This window comes from Sus scrofa, chromosome 6 (genome assembly GCF_054392235.1).
Source record: "Sus scrofa isolate SSC_HxYL_T2T_F1_AM1 chromosome 6, Sscrofa_HxYL_maternal_Yorkshire_Landrace_v2.0, whole genome shotgun sequence".
NCBI lineage: Eukaryota > Metazoa > Chordata > Mammalia > Artiodactyla > Suidae > Sus > Sus scrofa.
In genome coordinates this window covers 54812298-54838616 of record NC_139388.1, presented here as the reverse complement: position 1 = coordinate 54838616, position 26319 = coordinate 54812298, and the positions used below count along the sequence as shown (strand labels likewise).

The 26319-nt window shown below is 42.4% G+C and overlaps 2 protein-coding genes and 1 long non-coding RNA gene across 9 annotated transcripts in view; 1 reads left to right on the top strand and 2 right to left on the bottom strand.

Annotated features, from left to right (window-relative positions):
• LOC146402382 (uncharacterized) lies at positions 1-14408 on the bottom strand. Of its 7 annotated transcripts, none has more exons than XM_084961041.1 (4): positions 14268-14408; positions 9320-9385; positions 7862-7988; positions 1-3021 (listed from the first exon to the last, which is right to left on the bottom strand). In XM_084961041.1, exons 2-4 carry the CDS (start codon positions 9371-9373, stop codon positions 1154-1156), a joined length of 2049 nt encoding a protein of 682 aa, XP_084817167.1. In that variant the 5' UTR covers positions 9374-9385; positions 14268-14408; the 3' UTR covers positions 1-1153. The 7 variants fall into 7 exon arrangements, with proteins under 7 accessions (XP_084817167.1, XP_084817166.1, XP_084817169.1 ...); XM_084961040.1 differs by lacking the exon at positions 14268-14408 and adding an exon at positions 13422-14006; XM_084961043.1 differs by lacking the exon at positions 14268-14408 and adding an exon at positions 13874-14006 and having other exon boundaries at positions 9175-9385.
• Positions 14170-22623, top strand: LOC110260999 (uncharacterized). The gene is made up of 3 exons (XR_002344679.2): positions 14170-14399; positions 20076-20642; positions 20942-22623. It is a non-coding gene; the product is annotated as an uncharacterized LOC110260999 (long non-coding RNA).
• Positions 16793-26319, bottom strand: part of ZNF45 (zinc finger protein 45) — a 48567-nt gene continuing 39040 nt past the window's right edge. Inside the window, exon 7 of the mRNA XM_084961034.1 lies at positions 16793-17752. Coding sequence (XP_084817160.1) covers positions 17739-17752 — 14 coding nt within the window. The 3' untranslated portion in view covers positions 16793-17738. The remainder of the gene's footprint in view (positions 17753-26319) is intronic.

Here is a 26319-nt window from a genome sequence, read left to right as displayed (position 1 = left end):
TGTGGTGCTCATCTTTTTGGTATTTTAATCTATAACCGTAATATCCAATTTTATGATTTCCAGGTAAAAGATGTACAGTACAACATATATTCTGAAAGGTACTCCTTTCCTGAAACCAAGCTACCAAGAGCGAAAAGCATATAAATGTCAGTCTTGCCTCAATAATACATTTGATAATTTTATCAAATTCCCACAAGTTTTCTAGGTATTTGCTTTGTGGCTGTGGGGGAAGAATATAACATAGCCCCTACCTGAGAAGGTTTCACAGAAGAAATGCTACAGTAATTAGAAGGCAAACATTTCAAAGTATGGATGAAAATGCAGTGAATTAGAAGTCAATTACAAATTCAAGGTCGACTAAGAACATTTTTTGTTATTGACAAGCAATTTTCCTGACACCTTCAAAGTGTTACAGTAAACCCTGCCTTAACATTGAAAGACAAAAAAAAAATCAATTGTATAATATGCAGTCACCTATTGTTGCAACAGTAGTAACATTTTTTCAATTTGTACTGTCAGAAAAAAAAAATCACAAAATAGTTCAATTTAAACTGGACACAATCCTTGGAAAACTAGAGAAGGCCTTGAATAACCCAACTTGAGAACAGAGGCTCTGGAAGGCAAGGAGCCAATTACAATAGGCTAACACCCCACACTTATATTAATACTGCAGATTGTAATATTGAATGTTTTCTGCATTTCAATAAATGTTCATTTCCTGAATCAATTTCACTTTGCAGTTTTCCTCCTCTGGATACAATTTTCACATACTGTACACTTCCCCCTTTTGGTTTATTTAACATACAAGTACTGGGCATACCCATTTGCGCTATTCAAGGTTAAGGTTGTGTAGATCCAGCTGCCAAGTCCCTGCCTCATGGAGCTCACATTCTAGTGAATATTGATTCTGACAGCCCATCCTCACACTTCCGTTAAAGGCCAAACTCTTTTCCTTTCTAGGTACCATCTCCTAAGTGACATCTGATAAATGTCAAGTTCTGAATGCAGCCGCCCTTACTGCACCACTCAGAAGGGTTCTCTGTTGTGCGGTCTGATGAAAATAACTGCTTCAACACCCACTAACCCAAAATATTTTCTCTATCAGACCTGACAGTTACAAGAACTCAGGCTGCACATGACTGTTCTTAAAACATCATCTTGCAGAACTTCTTTCCTCTGACAGTTCCTTGATGTTCTTACCACTCTCATCGTTTTCATAAAATGCATCCCCAGTATGGACTTTGTGATGATTTACAAGGTTGGAGCGCCAGCTGAAGCTCTTTTCACACATCTCACACTTGTAAGGTTTCTCTCCTGTGTGAACTCGTCTGTGATACTGAAGCTGGGAAGACCGACTGAAGACTTTCCCACACACATCACATCTGTATGGCTTCTCTCCAGTGTGGACGCTCTGGTGAAGCTGAAGACTTGAGGCCTGACTGAAGTGCTTCCCACACTCCCCACATTTATACGGTTTTTCTCCTGTATGAACCCTCTGATGCATGTCGAGGTTCAAGCTCCACTTGAAGCCCTTCCCACACTCCTCACATTTATATGGCTTTTCTCCAGTGTGGACTTTTTGATGGGCTTGCAGGTGTGAACTCCGACTGAAGTTCTTCCCACATGCTTCACATTTGAATGGTTTTTCTCCACTGTGGACTCTCTGATGGGTCAGAAGGTGAGATGCCTGACTGAAGACCTTCCCACACTCTTCACAACTATAGGGTTTCTCTCCTGTGTGGATTCTGCAGTGAATTTTAAGATCTGCTCTACGACTGAACCCCTTTCCACAGTCTTCGCATTTGTATGGTTTCTCGCCAGTGTGGATCAGCTGATGGATCTGAAGTCGTGAACTCTGATTGAAGCCCTGCCCACACTCCTCACACTTGTAAGGTTTCTCTATGCTGTGGGCTTTCTGATGGATTTTAAGATATGAACTCTGACGGAAGCCCTTCCCACATACCTCACATTTGTAGGGTTTCTCTCCTGTATGAACCACCAGATGAACTTGATAATGGATTTTCATCCTGAAGCTCTTCCCACACTCACTGCATCTAAAAGGTTTCTCTCCTGTATGGACTCCCTGATGGGCTTGAAAACTTGAACTATAAATGAAGCCTTTACTACACACTTTACATACATATGGTTTCTCTCCTGTATGGATTCTCCTATGGGCCTGAAATTGCGATGGCTGAATGAAGCACTTACCACACTCCTCACATTTATAAGGTTTCTCTCCTGTGTGGACCCTCTGATGGATATGAAGATTTGAGCTACAAGTGAAACACCTCCCACAGTCCTCACATTTATATGGTTTCTCCCCTGTATGGACCATACAATGACTATTAAGTGCTGATCTACGGCGAAAGTTCTTACCACATATATCACACTTGAATGGTTTCTCCCCAGTGTGGATTCTCTGATGTTCCTGAAGATGTGAAGCATGAATGAAGGCCCTCCCACACTCCTCACAATTATAAGGCTTCTCTCCTGAGTGTAATTTACAATGAACAGTAAGTGTTGATCTACGGCTGAAGCCTTTCCCACACTGCTCACATTTGAATGGCTTCTCTACAGTGTGGACTTTCTGATGAGTTTGCAGCTGTGAATTCTGACTGAATTCCTTGCCACACTCATCACACTTATAACGTTTCTCTCCAGAGTGAACTCTCTGATGAATTCGAAGGGCTGAGCTGTAACAGAAGCTTTTCCCACATTCACTACATGTATGAGACTTTTCTCCAGAATGTATTTGCTGGTGAAAATCAAATTTGGAGACATCACTGAAAGATTCTGTACATTCATTACACTGATAAGGTTTCCAGCCTGTGTGAATTATAGACAGTCCTGCCCCAACCTGGCTAGGTGCGTCACCATGTTTGCAGAACTCAGAACTTTTCATCATGGAGTCTTGACACCTGGTTAAGTCCCTTGCAATGTGTTGCCAGATCTGCCAGCAGGAAAGATCTTCATGTGGTCCTGCTTCTGGAACAGTCTCTGTCTCATGTTGGATCTTGCCTCCTATAAGGACAAAGAAGGGATAAGGATAACTGAAGGCTCCTTTCAGTGTTTTCAAGACTTTACATTTAGGCGAGAGTGCAAGATGTGAATAAATCCAGGGAACATTCAGTCTGTCTTGTTTCTTTCATTGTGTGTCATGTACTCTGATTTGCATGCCAGTGGGAACCAAGAAGTGGTCCAGCTGGCTCAAATCTGCTAAGTATACCGAACCCATTAGTGCACAACAAGTTTCCTATGTTAGGTGTTAGTTAGATGTCAAAAACTTAATTACATAGACATATACACATACACACTACTGTATGTATAAAATAGATAATCAACAAGGACCTATTGTGTAGCACTGGGAACTCTTTCAATACTTTGAAATGAACTATAAGGGAAAAGAAACTGAAAAAGAATATACACACATACATATAACTGAATCACTTTGCTGTATTCTTGCAACTAACACAATACTGTAAATCAACTATACTTCAATAAAAAAAAATGAATATTGAGGTTCCCATGAGGTGCAGCAGTTTAAGGATCTGGCACTGCTGCAGCTGTGACATAGGTGTAACCCTGGCCTGGGAACTTCCACATGCCAAGAGCATGGCCAAAAAAAAAAAAAAAAAAAGAACAATGTAGGCAGAAAAGTTACACAAATAATAAAATATGATCAACTAGAACTTTAAGGAAAAGCAGTAACTTTTCTTTAAAGCAAAACTTGAAAGCAACCAAGATGTCCTTTAGTAGGTGAGTGATTAAATAAATTGTGGTTCCTTCACACAGTGGAATATTATTCAGTGCTAAAAAGAAATGAGCGATCAAGCCAAGAAAAGATATGGGGGAAATGTAAATGCATATTATTAAGTGAAAGAACTCAATCTGAAAAGGCTACATACTGTATGAGTCCAAATATATGATGTGTGGAAAAGGCAAAAATATGGGGCCAGTCAAAAGGTCAGTGTTTGCCAAGGGCTGGAGGAGGGAGAGATAAATAAGCAAAGGGGATTTTAAGGTAGTGCAAATACTCTGTATGATACTGTAATGATGGATACATGGTGTTACACATTTGTGCAAATCTATAAAATGTACACCACCAAGAGTGAACCCTAATGTAAAGTACAGACTCTGGATGATAGTGATGTGTGAATGCAGGCTCATCAGTTGTATTTGGTGGGGCATGTCAGTAATGTAAGAGGCTGTGGGTGTGGGGAGGGCAGGGGATGGATATATGGGGTATCTCTGTACCTTCCTCTCAATTTTGCTGTGAACCCCAAACTGTTCTTAAAAAAACAGGCTTCTAAAATTTTATTTCTTTTTTTCTTTTTAGCCATGCCCACAGAATGTGGAAGTTTCCAGACCAGGGACTGAACCATACCAGAGCAATGGCCGAAGCCACTGCAGTAACAATGCTGAATCCTTAACCCATGGCACAGGAGAACAACCATTTTTTTCTTTTTAAAAATTTCTATTGAAGATTAGTTGATTTGCAATGTTGTGTTAATTTCTGTTGTACAGCAAAGTGATTCAGTTATACGTACACACATATTCATTCCTTTTCAGATTCTTTTCCCATATAGATTATCACAGAGTATTTTTGTGTGTGTGTGCTTTATAGGGTTTTGCCTGCAGCATATGGAGGTTCCCAGGCTAGGGGTCTAATCAGAGCTACAGCTGCCAGCCTACGCCATACCCACAGCAATGCAGGATCTGAACCTCATCTCTGGCCTACACCACAGCTTACAGCAATGCCAGATCCTTTATCCAATGAGCGAGGCCAGGGATCGAACCTGCAACCTCGTGGTTCCTGGTCAGATTCTTTTCTGCTGTGCCATGACGGGAACTCCATCACAGAGTACTGAATAGAGTTCCCTGTGCTATACAGAAGGTCCCTGTTGACCATCAAAACAGTCTTTTTTTTTTTTTTTTTTTTGTCTTTTTGTCTTTTGTTGTTGTTATTTCTTGGGCCGCTCCCGCGGCATATGGAGGTTCCCAGGCTAGGGGTTGAATCGGAGCTGTAGCCCCTGGCCTACGCCAGAGCCACAGCAACGCAGGATCCGAGCCGCGTCTGCAACCTACACCACAGCTCACGGCAACGCCGGATCGTCAACCCACTGAGCAAGGGCAGGGACCGAACCCGCAACCTCATGGTTCCTAGTCGGATTCGTTAACCACTGCGCCACGACGGGAACTCCCAAAACAGTCTTTAAAAAAAAAAAAAAAAAAAAAGCAAGTACTTGTGATGAAATTTTTACAAAAGAGAAATTCACTCTCCTCCCTTTAAAGCTGCCTCCTCTTTTGATCCAGGAGACATATGATAAACAGCCTCCCTATAACTCTGCCTTATGTCATCTTATTGGAAAGTTACTTTAATGAGGTGACTAGAATGGCTAGAATGACTGGCTGGTCTGGGAGCAAATATCTAGTCACACACTGAAAAAAACACAGTGAAAGCAGAGAATGGAACTTTAGCTCCCACTGGCACGTGTTCTTCAGTAGGAAAAAAGGGAAATAAAGTTGAACAGGTAACACACACTGTTCTAAAACCTGATACTAATTCAGACTTCTAAGGAAAAAAGTGAAAACATAGAAGGTAACCTTTTATGCAAAACCAGACCCTGGGAGAAGGAAGATGAAGACACAGTATAAACTCTGAAAGCCAACCCTAGAATGGGAGTTAGATTCTGCCAGGAAGACTTGGCAGACAGACCCACAGATGGCTCCACATGTCTTTTAGGCCTCAGCTCAATAGCAGCCCACCAACTAGGCCTCTTTACCACCCAGTGTAAAATAATCAACCCTGTCCTCACTCGATCTACCCCTGGCCATTCCATAATCCTTGAACCTGTTCTACACAGCACTTTTCCCCACATAACACACTAAGTCATTTGTGCTTTGTTTTGGCTCCACTCATGGCATGTGGAGGTTCCTGGGCCTGGGACTGAACCCAAGCCGCAGTGACCAGAGTTGCTGTAGTGACAATGCTGGATCCTTAACCCACTGAGCCACATGAGAACTCCCATTTGTTGTTTAATATGTGTCTTTCCCACCATAATGCAGCATCAAAGCAGGAAGTATTTCACACTTGATACATGGAACGTATTTTACACTTTCCTCCTCATAACCACTGTCCAGAATCAAGTCTGGAGTACAGTGAATCCTCTACAAATGCATGTTCAATGAATAAATGAGTCCCAGTTTGACTTTTTTAATGAGAGTTTAAGTCAAGTCCTAGGAGGAAAACATTTCTTTCAAGTAAGTTATTTGAAATAACAAAGGGACAGAGAAGTAAGTTTTGCTGAGAAGCTGAAAAGCTGTCCCAAAGACAGGGATACAACAAACATGCTGTTAATAAGAATATCAAAGATGGAGTCTTCATTGTGGCTCAGCAGGTTAAGAACCCGACTGGTATCCATGAGGATGTGGATTCGCTCCCTGGCCTTGCTCAGTGGGTTCAAGTTGGGTTGCTGCATGCTGCAACAGAGGTCACAGATACAGCTTGGATCCAGTATTGCTGTGGCTGTGGCAAAGGCTGGAAACTGTAGCTCTGATTCGACCCCTTGCTGGGGAACTCCCATATGCCACAGGTGCAGCCCTAAAAGGAAGAAAAAAGTCAAAGGTGGCCAGAATCCTTTAGGGTGAAAAGAAAGCAAGAGAGACCATTGCTGGTTCCTGCTGAAGCTTTTGGACTGTCTCTTCGAAAATGCAATGTAGGAAAACTCTGGCAGGAAATAAAATAGCTTATCACACCAGTTCTTCAAATCGAAAACTCCAGCTCTCTAGTGAGCTATGAAATAAACCTAAAAGCCTATAATAAGCATTCAGAAAAAAGAACCAGGATAGAAACTATCAGAGCTTCATCACCAACAGAAAAGAGGTCATCCCATGAAATGTCTACGAAAGTGATACACAGAAATCACCAACACGTGAAATGTGGATTCTGGTTACAAACAAAGGACGTTTCTTTCTTTTTTCTTCTTTTTTTTTTTTCAGTCACAGCCTCAATATGTGGAAGTTCTCAGGCCAGGGATCAAACCCATGCCTGAGCCATTATAGTGAAAACATCAGATCCTTAACCTGCTACGTTACAAGAGAACTCCAAGGGACATGGTCCTTGCCATGGCTCATATTAAAAGAGAAAAACCTTGAGGAGTTCCCTTGTGGCTCAATGAGTTAAGGATCCAGCTTTGTCACTACTGTGGCTCTGGTTACAGGTGTGGCATAGGTTCGATCCCAGGCCTAGGAACTTCTACACACAAAAAAAGAAACAAATAAAAAATTGAAAACTTTGGTTGGAAAAGTTAACCTAGTCCTTAATTAAACACTGTTGAAATGGAAAAATAGGTTCCAAGAGTGGAAGCATGGAAAAATATTACTAGGTATGTCTTTCTTGATGGCTAATGTAATTTATGGTCATATGACCCTTAAAAATAGTTGTATGACAGGAGTCCCTGCTGTGGTGCAGTGGGTTAAGGATCCAGTTTTGTTACAGCTGTGGTGCAGGTCATAGCTGCAGTTTGAATTGGATCACTTGCCCAGGGACTTCCATATGCTGCAGGGGCAGCCAAAAAAGAAAAACAAAGATGTGTGATGGAGTACTCTTGTGACTCATCAGGTTATGGATCTGGTGTTGTCACTGCAGTGGCTCTCAGGTCACTGCTGTGGCATGGGTTCAATTCCTAGCCCGGGAACTTCCATATGCCAAAAGTGTGGCCAATAAATAAATAAATAAATAAATAAATTGCTAAAAATAATAAATAAATAAAAATTCAAGATCCCCAAAGCCTTCAACACCTGAGGACATGAAGCCAAACCAAGGAGCTGACTTTCGGTTAGAGAGGGCGCTCATCCTCACCCACTGAGACCAGGTTCCGGAAGTTCTCCAGCATCACTTCCTGGTACAGCTTCCTCTGGGTGAGGTCCAGCAGCCCCAGCTCCTCCTCTGTGAAGACCACGGCCACATCCTTGAAGGTCACTGCCTCCTACAACACCAAATACATGCCACCTCAATCTTAAAATCAAAGGCCACCTGAAAAGGGACAGCACCAAGAAGGTCAAAAAGATGGGTGGAAAGTGAGTCTGGATTTTGAGAAACTTAATCTGCAGATTTCTCAGATATTATAGCCAGAAAACAGTCAACAGATCGAATGTACTGTGTCTTCTTTCTACATTGCGCTCACAGGACAATAGACTAGTAATGACAAAAACTTGACAGACTTTTCAGGAATGATTTGGGGGGGGGAGGTTTTGTGGAAGAAAACTGTCACTGCTGGGTTGCTTAAAACAAATTCCTACACCATTTAAATATCTATGGGTAGGTGGGAAGTAGTTAAAAACAAAAAGTTACAAAAAAGTAAAAAACAAAATAAAATAAAAGCAAACAGGTGTATCAAATCAATGGCAAATGGGATGTACTCACAAAAAAATGAACATTATATAATATTAAAGAAAAGCAGTCAAATTTAAAATTAGCTGGATATTACAGCAGAAACTGACACAACATTGTAAAACAACTGTACTTCAATTAAGTATTATTTTAAAATAAAAAACTTAAAAAAATTAAATTAAATTAAATCAGGGAGTTCCCATTGTGGTGCCAAGGAAATGAATCCAACTAGTATCCATGAGGATATGGGTTCAATCTCTGGCCTTGCTCAGTGGGTCAGGGATCTGGCGCTGCTGTAAGCTGTGGTGCAGGTCGCAGACACAGCTTGGATCCTGTGTTGCTGTGGCCGTGCTGTGGGTCAGCAGCTGTAGTTCCAATTCGACTCCTAGCCTGGGAACTTCCATATGGTGTGGGTGCAGCCCTAAAGAGCAAAATAAATAAATGAATTAATTAATTAATTAAATTAGCTGGATACCATGAATAAGTTATGAATGTGAGGAAAAGAGTAAGAGAAAATGAAAACAGACAATTTGTCTGCAGAGAAGTAGTAAAGTGGCAGAGCTGTTCATTTTTAGTAATTTTTCTACTTCATAAAATAAATAACACTACAATAAAATAAAAACTAAAAACAAATGCAAAGAAAACTCAAAAGGGACAAAAAAAGAACCAGGAGCAGATGGGCCCTCCCATGCCTGTTCTGCTTGAGTCTCGCAAAGAAGAACATGCAACAATCTTAGCCATGAGATGGAAGTTCAAAATCGGGAAAGGCGGGCCCTACTCACCTTGACCGAGGTCATTTTTCCTCCTCCGTCTGGGGATGGGCACAGTCCTGAGTTACATAGATCCTGGGAGATCAGAACTGTGCCTGGCAGAGTGTATGGGAAGGCGGAAGAAAGACAGGAAAGAGTGGCTAGGAACACCACTCACCCACACAGACGTTCTTGTGAATGTGCACAGAATGCTCACAGCAGCATTATTCATAGTAACCTAAAACTGGAAACAACCGAAATGTTGGCCAAAGTGTGAACAGACAAACTAGCTTCTCCACACAATGGAATATTATGCAGCAATGAAAATGAATGAAATACTGATTATGTTACAACATGGGTGAACCATGCAAACACTGTGGAAAGCAAAAGTAGACAAACAAAAGCCTACATAGCGCATGATTCCATTTATATGAAATGTCCAGAATAGGCAAATCTATGGAGACAGAAAGTAGGTTAGTGGTAGCCTGGGTCTCTGAGGAATCCGGGTAGGAAAATGAAAATGTTCCGAGCTGAATTATGGGGATAGTACTAAAAATTACTTTAGCAAAGTTACTAAGAATCATTGATTTGTGTGCCTGAAATGAGTGAATTCTATGGTATGTACAATATACCTCAAGCTGGTAAAAGTAAACGTTTGCTAATCTACAGGTCATTTAAATTAGTAAAACTAGGAGTTCCTGCCATGGCTCAATGGGTTAATGATCCAATTTCAGCAGCTCAGATTGCTGCAGAGGGGGAGGTTCAGTCCCTGGCCCGGCACAGGGGGTTAAGGATCCAGTGTTGCCCAAGCTGCAGCTTGAATTCAATCTGTAGCCTGGGAACTTCCATATGCCATGGGTGCGGCCACTGAAAAATAATAATAATATGGGAGTTCCTGTTGTGGCTCAGTGGTAATGAACTTGACTAGTATCCATGAGGATGCAGGTTTAATTCCTGACCCCACTTAGTGGGTTAAGGATCCAGTGTTGCCATGAGCTGTGGTGTAGGTTGCAGACGCAGCTCGGATCCTAGGTTGTTGTGGCTATGGCGCAGGTTGGCAGCTGTAGCCTGGTAACTTCCATGTGCTGCAAATATGGCCCTAAATAATAGTAATAATAATAGTAATAATAGTAATAATAATAATAATAATAGTAATAATAGTAAATAATAGTAATAATAATAATAATAATAAAATAAATCATCCAAACTAATTTATGGGTTCTGAGCCCTTACTAATATTTATATTTAAACAAATAAATAAGCAGAGGAGGAAGGGAAACTTCTCTTTATAGTAGAATGTCCACTAATAAATATAACTCCCCATAAAGAAAGCTTTATTAATTTCAAAAAAAAAAAAAAGAGTAACTTTACAATGGAGAAATCTGACAGATATCCATCCCTTCAGCCTAGTGAACAAAGTTGAGTTCTCCAATACAGGGGCGAAGTGACATCCTCTGGCTCCTACTATGTGGCAGTGACAAGAACAGGACACCTGACCACTTCTGCAGAATCCCTGCCAACAGTACATAATGAACCTAAACATGGAGTATATCAGATGAACCTCAAATGAAGGACTTTCTCCAAAATAACTTGCCTCTAGACTCCCCAGAAATATGGAAAACAACAACAAAAAAAGGCTGTGGAATCATTCTACATTAAAGAACAACATTGAGAAAAATATGATAAACATGTATAAAAAGTTTATAAAAAAATATAGAACTTAAGGCAAGGCATAGAGTTGGCCTTTGAACTGAGGGTAAAACTGGGTATGAAAACTTTTCATGACAAACAGAATAATACAAGACTGTGAATCATAGAGCAGTATGTTATCTAATAGGCTATCTGGCATTATCTTGTGTTGCCTATTAACTATGATTAGTAATAACTTAATAGATATCTAATAGATGAACACTGCTCTTTCGTATAACGTCTAAATTACCATTGTGATGCTAAAATCCTATTATCAGCCTTTCTTAAATCCCTCTTATCAAGACACCTCCTGATTACCCATGGTATGTGGGCTTTCTTCATGCAGAAAGCTAAGATAAGCTGTCACTGAATACAGGTACATTGCTGGTGTTATTTGGCTGATGGAGCCAAAGAGCAGAAAGGCAAAATGTAAACAACCGGTAAATTTGGGTAAGGTCCTTATGCTATTACACAATTTTTGCAACTTTTCTATAGATCTAAAACTATATAAAAATAAAACATTTTTTAAAATCAGGAAATAATCATAGGAATAACAATAATAACAAAAATAGTAAGGATGATCACGATGGAAGTTCATTAGTTCACTCTTTCTTGTCAGTATTTGGAAATTGCCATAATTAAAACAAATAAGAAAGGTATGATAAAAATTTGTAGAAGTTCCTGCTGTGGCACAATGGGTTAAGGATCCAGACTTGCCACAGCTGTGGCACAGGCCACAGCTGCAGCTTGAATTCCATCCCTGGCCCAGGAACTTCCATATGCTGTGGGTGCAACAACAAAAAAATGTTTTTTTATAAACAAATATACAAAAAACCCCACTAAACAGAAATGCATTAGAAACTTAACAGCTACTATCTTAAAATTTTTTTTTAATTTTTTGGTCATTTTAGGGGCACACCCAAGGCATATGGAAGTTCCCAGGCGAGGGGTGGAATCAGATCTTTAGCTGCCGACCTATACCACAGCCACAGCAATGCTGGATCCTTAACCCACGAAGTGAGGCCAGGGATCAAAAGCAAATTCTCATGGATACTAGTCAGGTTCAATACTGCTGAATCACAATGGGAACTCCACAGCTGCTATCTTTGCACCCTGAATGAATGAGTAAATTAAAAAAACTGTTTTCTCTCATGTTTCTGTAATTCCTGAATATTCCACAATGATACAGTTCTACAAGAATAAGAAGTATTCAGGGAGTTCCCGTCGTGGCGCAGCAGAAACGAATCCGACTGGGAATCATGAGGTTGCAGGTTTGATCCCTGGCCTAACTCAGTGGGTTAAGGATCCTGTGTTGCCATGAGCTGTGGTGTAGGTCACAGTCGCGGCTCAGATCTGGCATTGCTGTGGCTCTGGTGTAGGCCGGCAGCTACAGCTCTGACTAGACCCCTAGCCTGGAAACCTCCATATGCCGTGGGTGTGGCCCTAAAAAAGGACAAAAAGACAAAAAAAAAAAAAAAAGTATTTGGGAGTTCCCTTGGTGGCACAGTGGGCTAAGGATCCAGTGTTGCTACTGCAGTGGCTCAGGCCACAGTTGTGGCATATTCAATCCCTGGCCCTGGAATTTCCGAATGCCACAGCCAAAAAAATACAAGATAAAAATACAAAACAAAGACAAAAAAAGAAATATCATTTGTAACAAGCAAAACAAGAGTTCCCTTTGTGGCAGCAGTTAATGAGCCTGACTAGGATCCATGAGGTTGCGGGTTCAATCCCTGGCCTCACTCAGTGGGTTGAGGATCCTGCGTTGCTGTGTAGGGAACCTCCATATGCTATGGACTCAGCCCTAAAATGAAAAAAAAAAAAAAAATTCCACAAAAAACTCCAGAAAACCAAGCAAAACAAAATAGTTGATAAAGTTTGTAAAAACTCACTGAAAAGTCTAAGCCCATTTGATTAGATTTTAAGGTCCCTCACAACCAAGTCCTAGCTAGGGTGCCTGATTCCACCTAGTTCCTAAGGCTTAAGGAGAATTACATCCAAGAGATTCTGAACTCAAGCTCTGGACTCAGGCTGCCTGAATTCCAACCCCAACTTGGCCTCCTACTTGGTGGGTGACTATGTGCAAATAATGTACAGCTCCCTAGGTCTCAATCCCATTTTACAGAATAGGGAAAATGCAATGTTTCTTCACGGAGCCATGATGTGGCATAATATACTTACTTGTGCAAAGCCCTCATCATCGAAGTTAGTTTTTTAAAATTTTATTTTACGGCCGCACCCTCGTTCTGAGCCAGGGATTGCAGCTGCGGCAACTACGGATTCTTAACCCACTGCTTCGCAGCCAGAAATCTGAAGTTAATTACCAACAATACCCATGTCCAATTACACGTTCTATATATCCTCTGATTGATGTGCCCACCATTGGAAAAAAAAAAAAGGATGTCAAGTTTCATTTACTCCGGGCATTGCTCTCAGTAGCCCAGGAGTCACTCCTTCTACCTCAGTGCAGCCCTTTCTGAGAAATCACGCTGGGGAAAGAAAGAACGCTGTGGAATGCGACGATCGAGTCCCCGTCTCTGATTAAAGTTAAAGCCTCCCCTCCCTTCAAGCAATCTGGAAGCAATCCTCACCTTTCCCTCCAAAAAAGTCAGAATAGGTCCGGGATTATCCAGCATCACACAGGCAAAGACAGAAGGGCAAGAATCACTGAAGCTGGATCTCTGACCCTAACCCGGGGACCTAACCGCTCCAGGGTAAATTAACATCAAGAAGAGATGTTAATTCACTACGTGCCAGGTACTAGTTAAGACGTCAATTTGTACCATCTCTTTTAAGTCCCCAAACGATTGTATCAGGAAAGTCCTAATATCCTAATATTTTAAAGAAAAGCAACAAGAGGCACCAGGAGATTAACTCCCAACGCAAGGAAACAGAAGGGTGCGTGAAAAGTGTAGGGAGGCGGACTGGGCGAGCTGAGAGCAGGAGAACTCTCAATCCTGGGGATACGCAATTAGAGTTCGTGCCCTATCTGGGTAAAGAGACGACTCTCAATGCACAGAGGCTCTGAGTAGGGAATACACACCGCTGTCCTTGCGCCTGGGTACCTGTGCTCTCCGCCAAAGATTCTTTTCCCCTAAATCTGTTGTCAAGTCCTTGCGGCTCCCGAGCAAACATCCAGGAAGTTCAGAAGGGCCAGCTAGACTCGGAACTGACGCACCGCCCCCACAGAAAACACCAGCAAACTAACACTCGGGGAACGGAAGTGCCTACGAGTTCGCGGAGCGGCTGGACTACACTTCCCAGAATGCATCAGACCCCCGGAAGTGCAATTGGTGCGCAGAGGATCTGGACTACACTTCCCAGAATGCACCAGGCACCACCCTCCTCCCACCCACGCCCACGGAAGTGCAAGCGACTACGCGGAGCATCTGGACTACACTTCCTAGAATACCAAGGAAAACCATCGGGAGTCTCACCTTCCAGGTAGACGTGTTGGGGGCGCAGGAAGTTTCTTGCCTCCACTTCCCAGGATGCCAGGGCGGAAAGAATCCCACAGTCCCGACTTCCGTGGTGGTAGTAAGAGTCTGCTCCTGAGTCGTCCCGCGAAGGTATTCCACAGACACGACTTTTTGAAGTAGAAATCCTCCCAATTATGGCAGCAGTATTGTTGGCACGGGAGGGGGGGCGGGGGAGGAAGTGAGGAGATAAAACCTTCAAAAAATTAACTGAGGAATGACTAGGGGACGGTAGGTGATTAAAAGGAGAGTAATTTGAGTATAATCTGACAGTATAAGGCTAAAGAATAGGCGAGGTAGAATGATTTGGGTGGAAAAATGAACGAAGAAGGTATTAACCCAACTCCAGACCCTGTGGTATCACTGGTTTGGCAGGAAAAACAACTTGAAAGGGCCAAAGTGGGAGCCTGTTTTTATGGAAAATTGCTTTTCCTTTATTGAGGTTATTACAATACCTACTTTGGAGGTGAAAACATTAAATTTCAGAGAAGTTAAGAAATTGTTGGAATTCCCACTGCGGTGCAGCAGAAACAATCCCTGGGTCTCACTCAGTGGGTCAGGTATCTGGTATTGCCATGAACTGTGGTGTAGGTTTCACACAAGTCTTGGATCCTGCGCTGCTGTGGCTGTGGTGTAGGCAGAAGTTGTAGCTCTGACTGGACCCCTAGCCTGGGAACCTCCATATGCCAAGGGTTCTGCCCTAAAGACCAAAACAAAAAAAGTACATTAATGGCTAAGGCTACTTCTTTACCTTTAATTAACGGCATTAACAATGGCTGAAAATCTTGGCATTGGACTCCCAATGCCAAGGCTGACTCCCAAAGCCTATGATTTGTTTTTTTGTTGTTTTTTTTTTGGCCACCCTGTGGCATATGGAGTTCCCAAACCAGGGATCAGATCCAAGCTGCAATTACAATCAAAACTGCAGCTACAGCAACAATGGATCCTAAACCTTCTGTGCCAGGGCCAGGAATCCCAAAACACTGCCAATCCTGTGCACAGCAGGAACTCCCAAAGCCTATGATTTAATGTTAGAGCAGTGAGGAGTCTACTGGTGAGGGAAGATGTTTTGTATTAAGAGTTTTTCCTTTATATTTTCTGGTTAAAGTATCTTTATTACAATAGTAATTTAAAAACACATGTTGGAGTTCCTGTCGTGGCTCAGTGGTTGACGAATCTGACTAGGAACAATGAGGTTGCGGGTTCGATCCCTGGCCTTGCTCAGTGGGTTAAGGATCCAGCGTTGCCATGAGCTGTGGTATAGATTGCAGATGCATCTCAGATCCTGTGTTGCTGTGTTGCTGTGGCTCTGGCGTAGGATGGCAGCTACAGCTCTGATTGGACCCCTAGCCTGGGAACCTCCATATGCTGTGGGAGCAGCCCTAGAAAAGGAGAAAAGACAAAAAAATAAAAAATAAAAAAATAAAAGCACATGTTACTGAAAGCTAATTAAATATAGCATAAAGTAAAATGGGGGGGGGGCGGAGCACCTAGACTCCTTCCCCTTGAAGGTAAGTTTTTTTTCTCCCTGTAAACATACATATATGTATCATCATATACATTTTTAATGAAATCCCATGTTAAACTCAGTATAGGCTAGACATTTTCTAATATCAGCACTGAAAATCTCTTTCCAAATGTTGGCTATATAATGCTTCACTGAATGAACTGAGAGTTGAAAGCAAAACTGCCCCTGACATTAGGAAGCTGGTGTGACACTCACAACTAGGCTAACATTATTCTCCTTTGGGACATCAATCAGAATATCATCCTCAAAGAAGTTTCTCTGAGACCACGGTAGTGAGACAAAACAAGGACCCTTTATAATTTTGTTTAGACAAAAACAAGGTCACTGTGCCACTTGTATAATGCCAAACATGCCCCTCTTGTCTAAAAGAGAGGTACTTCTTTACCACTTAGAGATTTTCCTCATTTTTTTGTTTTTTTTTTTGTTTTGTTTGTTTGTCTTTTTAGGGCTGCACCCATGGCATGGAGGTTCCCAGGCTAGAAGTTGAATCAGAGCTGTAGCCACCAGCCTACACCAGAGCCACAGCAACGTCAGATCCAAGCCAAGTCTATGACCTACACCACAGCTCACAGTAACGCCAGATCCTTAACCCACAGAGCAGGCCAGGGATCGAACCTGCAACCTCATGGTTCCTAGTCGGATTTGTTTCCGCTGCGCCATGACAGGAATTCCAAGATTTCTTTGTTCTCAGCTACTCTCCCAAAATAAAAAACTTGAGCTACTAGGTCTTCAAATTGCTACTTTCTGACAGCATCCAATCTACAGTGAGCCATGTTTCCTTAGGCCCTCTCCCAAAACACCCGACCAGAGCCCAAATCCTAGAATAGATTGTGACACCCTTTTGTGACATCTCATGGTTCCCCTTGATGGGTGTAGTCTCACTGCAACAAACAATAAGCCCAACTTGTCAAACCTCTGGTGTGTTCCTGGATGAAGTAAATAAGCATTTTAGCACATGCCCGATGAATATTAGATTTGCTATTATATCTGAAGCTTCAGTGAACAAAGTTTTATATTCTTCTGGGACAGATGCCACTGGCAGTGAACCAACTGCCAATCACAAGCCACATGTCCATAAATAGAACTTGCCAAGGAGATGCTGGTGGAGTGGGTTATTATGCACTGATTATCAATCCCATGGGAATAGAGTACAATGCACCAGTTATCTGCCTTACAGCTTGGCCCAGTGAGCAGGGCCATGAAGGAAACATAGTACGGCATGGTGGAAATGCAAGGGTTTGTCAGCTCCATTGCCCCAGTGTTGCCAGCTCCCCAAGTGATGAGCTGAGGTGTTGGCCACCCTCTGGCCACATGAGGACAAACAGGATGTAGATGAGCTAGCTCCCGCTTAATAGGGATGAGTTGGTGTAATGTGTGAGGGAAGAAGTATGAGTCCTAAGAAACCTTTCCAAGGAAATGAGTGTAAACGTTCTTCAGCGATTTTTCCAACTTGGATCTTCATCAACAGTTAAACTCAGGAGAGAATTCTCATACATGTCAGGAGTGTGGGAAACACTTCTTTGACAGTTTAGCACTCTGCATTCATCAGATGTCACATGGGAGAAAATGATGTTAAGTATGAATTTCGTCAGCGTTCATGTCTGCAAACTCATCAGAGATTCCCTGCACTGTAGAGAAGCCATTCACACGTGAGCAATGTGGAAAAGGCTTCAGTCGTAGATCAACACTTAGTGACCACTGCAAATTATACTCGAGAGAGAAACCTCTTAATTGTGACAAGATATGCCTGCTCCAACCTAGTTAGGAAAATCACCTTGTCGGGGTGGAACTGATAACTTTTTTTCATGGAGTCTTAACCTGGCTGTCACTTGCAATTTGTTGCCAGATTTGCCAGCAATAAGTTCTTCATGTAGTTCTTTTTCTGGAACAGTTTCCATCTCGTGTTAGATCTTGCCTCCTACGAGACAAAGAATGCATAAATGTGGGCAAGTAAAGACTCCGTTGGAGTTCCCGTAGTGGCGCAGTGGTTGACGAATCCGACTGGGAACCATGACGTTGCAGGTTCAAACCCTGGCCTTGCTCAGTGGGTTAAGGATCCAGCATTGCTGTGAGCTGTGATGTAGGTCGCAGATGCGGCTGTGGCTGTGGTGTAGGCCAGCGGCTGCAGCTCCGATTGGACCCCTAGCCTGGGAACCTCCATATGCCACGGGAAGCAGCCCTAGAAAAGGGGAAAAAAAAAAAGACTTTATCCAGTGTCTTCAGATTTCCAGGTTGGAAAACATGAGATTTTAATAAACCCAGAGAATGTCCACTATGTCCCTTGGGTGCGTACCATGGGATCTGATTTATATGCCTACAGAGACCAAGAAGTCCAGGAGGCTCCTATCCACTGAGCATCAGTGAAACTAATTTATGTTTTCCTTAGATATGTGTCTTAACTATCTAGGGGCTGCTTTTCCAAAGCATAGAATGCTTCCTGTTTTCTCCATCCTGAATTCCCCCTTAGATGCAGTCAGTGGGCAACTTCAGGGGCTAATGACTTGGTCCCTGCAGAAGAGGAAGAGTAGGCAACATTTTCTTTTTTCTTTTTTTCTGGGGCGGGGGGGGGGGCACACCCACAGCATGTGAAAGTTCCTGGGCCAGGGATCAAACCCATACCACAGCAGTGACCCAAGCCGCTCTAGTGACAACACCAGGTCTGTGGCCTGTTTGGAGCTCCCCTGTGACCTGCTGTGCCACAGGAGAAATCCAACATTTTTTCCTTTTACATTAGAAAATATACACAAATATGTAGAGATATCATGTCTAGTGTAATCTCAAATTCTTCAAAAAGAAGTTATTATAGAAACATGAAGGAAAAAATGGCAAGAAAAAAATGATAGCTGGCAGAAGTTAGGCCGTGGTGTTTTCAACTCACCATAAATAGTTTGGAAAATATCAACAATTTTCACACATAACCATTTAGTGACAGTGCTGCAAAAAGACATGCTTTTGAGAGGTGTGGGGAAGAAAAGAAGGCTCTGAAATACCAGGCTTATGTCTATATCCCTGAGAAATCAAAGATATCTGCACTCTCCTCCAACCTTCTCCTTTCTAGACAGAAATGGTTTGGGATAAGTCTTTAGAAGGGATCTGGGACTACCTAGCTTCCTATGGGGATCAGAGAGAAGCATCAGTGGGCACTGCAGCTAGAGCTTTTACCTCATTAGGATTCATGGCTTTCAGGGAACTAAAAGCACATCCCCACTGAAACAGTACGAGTAACAAGAGACCACCATGTACCATGTGGCAAAACTGTTTTAAGATGGTCAGTGCAAAGAACCAATAATCAATTTATAATAAGGAATAGGAAAGACTTCTATTAGAGCCAGATTGAGGACTATAGCCTGGGAGGCAGCCTCTCAGTAGCTCTGAGGAACTGTTTTGTTGAGGCATGATTTTCAGAACAGTCTTATATCAGCACAAAGAATATATATCGATCATGACAGAGGAACATTCCTTCAAGATTTCAAAAGGGACAGATTTAGTACAAATACATCAACACAGCATGAGCACAGCATCTGAGAAGGGAAGCTTATCTTCAAGGGAGTGTTAAAAAAGATTACACAGGAAGGGAGTTATTTATCCTTATCTTTAAAAGGGATATTTTCTACCTTAATGGTTAAAGCAGATGTGCTGTGTGTATTTGACAGGCCATGAGGTAGGCTGCTTTACCTCACACAAAGTTCAGGCCCAGCCATGTGTAAGCCAAAACGACTGTCCCCACATCTCAATATGTGAAAAGTTTTCTCCATCAGTACTTTTACTTAAACTACCTAATTTAACTCTCAAACCACTGTATTAGGAAAATAGTGTTAAAAAAGAAAGAACAAGCCCCAAATGGAGTCATTAGCCCTCTCTTCTCCTCAACGACAGCAAATCAAGACTTAACTGCAGTTTCCTCTTTCCTCAGAAATGTAGCCTTAAGGTTGTTATTTTATGGTCGACATTAATGAGGTCATCTGTTACAAAGTCCTTCTCTATTCCCCAAAGAAGAGGCAACCTGCATGATAAAGCCCTAACCTTCTCCCTAAAAAGAAGACGGCCTGACCTAAAAATAATCTTTTCTTTTCTTAATTTCTTTGCCTAAACGAAGTCTTCCTTTTTGTATAACCCTTCTACCTAGTAGACTGGTTGCTGCTCAACACATCAACTTTTGTAAAAAGCCAATTAAATCTTCAAATTCACTCAGCTGAGTATTTTTTTTTTTTAAGAGTAGTAATGTCATTGCAATTTTACAGGAAAGCATCAGAGACAGAAAAAATTAAGCCATTCACCCAGTGTTCTACTGAGGGAGACAAAGAAGGTGCGCCCTCAAGGCGAGAGCCCTGGAGACCGTCCAAGGCCAGGTACAATCCTCCCACCCCTCAGCCTCTGCCCAAAGGAACCACTGCCCACGACCCAGCCTTCAAGCCATCGCTCTCTGACGCAGCGCTTCCACACAAAATTAATGGCTGGGTTAGATCGCTAACCGGGGAAGTTGGGAAGAGTCGCAAAACGCGAAAGCAACTCACCACAGCCAAAGAAAAGGCGAGAACCAAACCACCCGGAAGGGAAGTGACTGAAACCCCGCCCCCAGGCTACGATAGGGATATCCTTCCCAGAATTCCCTTGTCGCTGCTGCGCCTGTACGGAAGTGTAAGAGTCGCCACAGAACTGTGGACTACATTTCCCAGAAAACCAGAGGAGAACACAGCCCGAGTTCCCATCCTTCTCCACCGGAAGTACTGGAGACGCTTCGGAGACGTTGGACTGCAGTTCCCACAATACCCTTAGGGACGAAGTTTCTATTGTGGAGCTCCTGAGCAGTAAGATGGTTTCCTACTGGGGGCTAGTGGGAAGTCTGATATATTAGGAGAGTTTCCTTTGTGGCTCAGTGGTTAATGAATCTGACTAGGAACCATGAGGATGTGGGTTTGATTCCTGGTATCTCTCCGTAGGTTAAGGATCGGGCATTGCCTGTGAGTTGTGGTGTAAGTGGTAGACACAGCTCGGAGCTTCGGCTGCGACCCTAAAAGTATATATTGTATGTTGTTTAAGCCACTACTTGTTTTGTGCCTATTGGAACACAAACCCAGTTAATATATTATTGGAAAATTTATTTCAGACTCCAGTGGTGAACTTAAGATTCTCTGAAGAATGCACAAGAGATGAAGGCTCAGGGAGCTGCACTATTGGAAATCTACGTAGCAGAACTGTTGGTCAAAACATTTTAGTTTAAAACCGTATTACAACACAGTTTTCTCATGGTGTAATGGGTTAAGGATCTGTCGTTAGTCACTGCAGGGGCTTGGGTCGCTGCTGTGGTGTGGTTTCAATCCCTGGCCCTGGGAACTTGGCGGGGGGGGGCACAACCAAAAAAAAAAAAAACTAAAAATTACTTACAAGGGTGAATATTAAGTTATGTGAATTATATATGATTAAAAAAAAAAAGAGATTGGGCTGTTTGAGGCTATTTCCTATTCACACATTATTACGGACCAAATTGAGTCCTCCAAGATTCATATGTGGCCACTAAGACATATAGTTAAATGTGCCTCAGATCATACCTTGGTCTTTAACCACTCTTGCAGTAAGTTCTCATATGTTGAAATCCTGACCCCCAATGTAACTGTACAAATAGGTCAGGATCTTTAAGGGAGGTAGGATCTTTAAAGAGGTACGGTCTTTAAGGGAGTAATTAAGGTTAAATGAGATCATTGGATTGGGGCCTTAGTCTAATAGAACTGCTAACCTTATAAGAAGAGGAAGAGTCACCAGAAAAGGCCATGAGACAACCCACTGAGAAGGCACCCCGTTCTAGGGCAGATGATAGAATGAAATCCATTGAGAATTGAGGACCCATGCCCCCCCCCCCCAAAAAAGCTGTTGTATATGCTACAAGAAAACTCTTTACCAAACCTGCTATCCTTCCCCAAAAGGATAGTTTTAAGGGTTGGCTAGCACATCTCTTTTTGCAGAAAATATGTCTTGGTACCTGGTCCCACACCTACAATTGTGTAGGACTTCCAACAAGTGTAAGCAGATCTTAAATTCCCAGTGCAAACATCCTCAAATAGGATGTCAGCTCTAGCTCAAGCCCATTATGGCAAGGGGGAGCCACTACAGGATCTCAGATATTACCTATGACTCACACCATAATAAACAAGCATCCCCAGCATGCTGAGATCTACACATCAAAGGCACAAGTATGTCATTGTGGCACATTCTGGCTCTACTTGTGCTGAACATTGAAGCCCAGCTGAATGCCAAACTCCTTGGGCTTCCTTTCACTCACCCTACTCCAATTCAATGCCAAACTCTTCTGTCATCTACACATGTTTGGGTATTCAATCACTTCACAACTTCCCCATAAGTATTTACTCAATAACAACCACAGGCAAAAATGACAGAAGACAAAACTGTACCTGTAAAGCTACTTATAGTCTACATGTGATGCATATGTGGCCACATATGACATATAGTCAAATGTGCCTCAGATCATATCTTGGTTTTCAGTTACTCTTGCAGTAAGTTCTCAAATGTAGAACTTTGCCTTGAGGTTTTGGCATTAGCCCAGACCCCACCTTAGGAGTCTCCATCATCTACCACAACTCAAGTCTCTATCCACAAGTCAATCTCAGATGACAGCACAGCAACAGGGATGAATATCTTAGCTCAGGAGCCCAAAGTACCCCAAATGATGACTTCAGCACAATTGACTTCAGTTCCAACCCTGTTATTGACACTACAAGATGTTCTATTACCATAATTTCATGCCAGGGCCCATTAAATAATGATCTGACTTTCCCTCTGTTCCAAGCTCAAAATACAGCTCTTCATTTTTTGTTTGGTTGATTTTTTTCTTTTTATGGCCACACCTGAGCATATAGAAGTTCTTGGGCCAGGGGCCGAAATGGAGCTGCAGCTGCAGCCTACACCACAGCCATGGCACCATTGGATCTGAGCTGCATCTGTGACCTATGCCGCAGCTTGCAACAACATTGGATCCTTAACTCATTGAGTGAGGCCAGGGATGGGACCCATGTCCTCACAGAGACAGTGTCCGATGCAGCTGACACTCAGTAATCTGCTGAACCGCAGTGGGAACTCTGACATACAGCTCTTCTGATCAATTTGCATCTCCTCCTGCAGCCCCTTTAACTCTCCCAACTGCCCTTTCTTCTCACTTTCTGCCTTATCCCCAAAGTTTCCATCTATACAGTCTTGCTTACACTTTGTTCCTGACCTAGGCAATGCCGACATTATTGTTGATTACTTAACTGAAGCTTCCACATTCTCTCCTTATGGAAGTCTCTGCAATCTCCATATTCTCCTCTCCTATACAATGTAAGCTCACTCTACAAGAAGCTTTATTTTTTTGGTCTCACCCTTGGTATGTGGAAGTTTCCTGGCCAGGAATCAAACCTGTGCCACAGCAGTGACCCAGGCCACAGTAGTGACAATGCTGGATCCTTGACCTGTAGGTCACCAGGGAACTCCTAAAAGAAGCTTATCAGCAGGCCCTTCTTATCTAAACATACCCAGGCCCTGATGAAGTACACAGGGATCTACCATTGCCTGTTTACCTACTCCAGTGCATCAAGGAATGCCCAGCTGATTAGATTTGTGCTTGACCCATTCTATTCCTTCTTAATGTGTTGCTCCTCTGGCACAAGCTAGTACCCTGCGTATTAGCCAACTTAACATGCACTGTTGCCCCACTTCTAAGCACACAAAGATCTAACACTCCACCTCCTACCATGATTAACAGTTGAGTCCTGGGCATGTTGACTGCTTTCCGCTATGACACCCGAAACCATATCAACTCCAGTTGTCTGTCCAACAATCCATCCTTTACACTCCACTATTGCATCACCATACCACGTCTACTTTCCTCCACTTGCTGGACAGTATCTATAAAACAGTTACAAAACATGTTACTCAAAAGATAAAACTCCAACAATGCTGGGCTTGTTACTGGGAACCCCAGCCTGAGTAATCACCTACACAATGAATTGTGTAGCTTGGAGTTCCTTGCTAACCGTAACAACTACTCACCATCTTCTTTGGTCACTCTCCAGCTCCTTTACTTTTCCTAGCACTCCTTCACCTTCACCACATTTCATTTGTGAATATTCCCTTCACAAACCCCATGTCCTTCTTGGCCTCTATCAACAACTGATATTACGTACAGCTATTGAAACTATAGTCTCCACATGTATGGACTGATACACGCCCTTTCCATAAGAGTACACATAGCCAAACAATGTCACAAATCCTGGCAGACCACATATACTAAAGATCCCAAGATTTGGAAGCCCTTGATAAGAGATAAATCTCCATAGCTGCTATGGTAGCTGGTAATATATTGCACTAGACAATTTACTGGCATCTTAAGTTAGACTCTTGAAGGGAACTTCTAGCTGCCAGTAGGTCAATAATACAGAAAGTCTCAGAACAGTTCAACAGATAAACTAACAAATCCAAAACAGTCAATGGTTTTTTGTTTTGTTTTTGTCTTTTTGCCTTTTCTAGGGCCACTCCTATGGCATATGGAGGTTCCCAGGCTAGGGGTCTAATCAGAGCTGTAGCCACTGGCCTACACCACAGCTACAGCAACGCCAGGTCTGAGCCATGTCTGTGACCTACACCACAGCTCACAGCAACACCGGATCTTTAACCCACCGATCAAGGCCAGGAATCAAACCCGCAACCTCATGGTTCCCAGTCGGAGTCATTAACCACTGAGCCACGAAGGAAACTCCCAACAGTCAGTGGTTTTAATTATTAAAATTCTCCAAGAGATTTCTTGAATCCCCACTTATTTTTCTTGGCTCTTTTTCCTGGATGGATTAACATTATCTACACCTACCTTATCTTTCAGGAAGCTATCATAGTAACTGCTGTCCTAATTATTTTGGGTCAATTTTGCAAACGTGGCCTCTCTCAAATAGAAGTTTATTTACAGGAATACCTGGTAGGTTGCCAGGAGTGAACTGTGAGGACGACAGGAAACTTGGATGTTGGATGTAGTGCCAGCAACCCCAAAGCCTTACCTTCTGTCTATGTCCATTGTCTCCTTCATAATGCTGATAAAGTTCAAACACCACCACCAAAGCACATGCACCCTCCATCACCTCTTTTAAACTTCATGCAGGCCAGGACCTCCCCTCTATAAAATGCCTGAAAACTGAATATTCCTTCTCTGTGTTCTGGATCTTTTCCTGGACAGTCTTCCCCTCTATTTTTAATCATACCAAAGGACTACTGTCATGAGTTTCATCATCCAAACTTAACCTTGGGCGGTGTGGGGGAAGGGGTTTCCTCACATCATAGTGGAGTTGCTGTACCATGCACAACAATTGGCAAGGAAAAAAAGAACTTTTCTGTAAGTAATATGATTCTCTACACAGAAAATCCCAAGGGATCTATAGAAGAGCTACTTTAACTAGTATGCAAGTTTGGTAAGATTGCAGGATATAAGGTTAACATACAATAATCAGTTTATATACTAGCAACTGACAACTGGAAATGAAAAATGGAAAAATAGTCCCATTTAATTGAGGACCAAAAATCAGAGTACTTTGACATAAATCTAACAATATGTGCTGAAACTACAAATTACTGAAGAAAGAAGTCAAAAGAGTCCTTTAAAAATAGGCAGAAATACCACACCTATGGTTTAGAATATTCAATATTGCTAAGGTGTCAATTCTCCCCAAACTCATCTCTCTCTGCATATTTTACAGTGCAATCCCTGTAAAATTTGGAGAGTTAGAATTTATTTTTAAAAACCACAAAGTTAATTCTAAAAGTCATGGGAAAGCAAATTAGAATAGCCAAAATAGGAGTTCCCATCATCGCTCAGAGGTTAACAAACCCGACTAGCATCCATGAGGATGTGGGTTCGAGCCCTGGCCTCGCTCAGTGGGTTAAGGATCCAGCATTGCCGTGAGCTGTGGTGCAGGTCGCAGATGAGGCTTGGATCTTGAGTTGCTGTGGCTGTGGTGTAGGCCAGTGGCTGCAGCTCTGACTGGACCCCTAGCCAGGTAACCTCCATATGCCACAGGTGCATCCCTAAAAAGCCAAAAAAAAAAAAAAATAGCCAAAATAATTTTGAAAAAAGATTGAAGTTAGAAGACTCACACTATCTGATATCCGGGCTTATTGTATAAAAGTTACATATTGGCAAAAGACAGACATATAGATCAATGGAACTAAATAGAGGAGCGGTCAGAAAAAGACCCACACATGTAAGAGCAATAGATTTTTTACAAAAGTGCAATAGCAATTTGATGCTGAAAGGATCATTAACTGTATGTTCATATGCAAAAAAATGGACCTTGATCTCACATTTCACAAAGGTTAAATCACATGGATCACAGACCTAAATGCAAAACCTGAAACCATAAAACTTTTAGATTAGAAAAAGAGGAGTTCCCCCTCATGGCTCAGTGGGAATGAACCTGACTATTATCCATGAGGATGTGGGTTCAGTCCCTG

Coding starts and splice junctions, on each gene's coding strand:
- LOC146402382 (XM_084961041.1), bottom strand. CDS start 9,373: ATGAATAATGCTGCTGTGAGCATTCTGTGCACATTCACAAGAACGTCT. Junction 7,989..9,319: donor TCACAAGAACGTCTGTGTGG/GTGAGTGGTGTT, acceptor TTGGTGTTGTAG/GAGGCAGTGACCTTCAAGGA. Junction 3,022..7,861: donor CCGGAACCTGGTCTCAGTGG/GTGAGGATGAGC, acceptor TTGTCCTTATAG/GAGGCAAGATCCAACATGAG.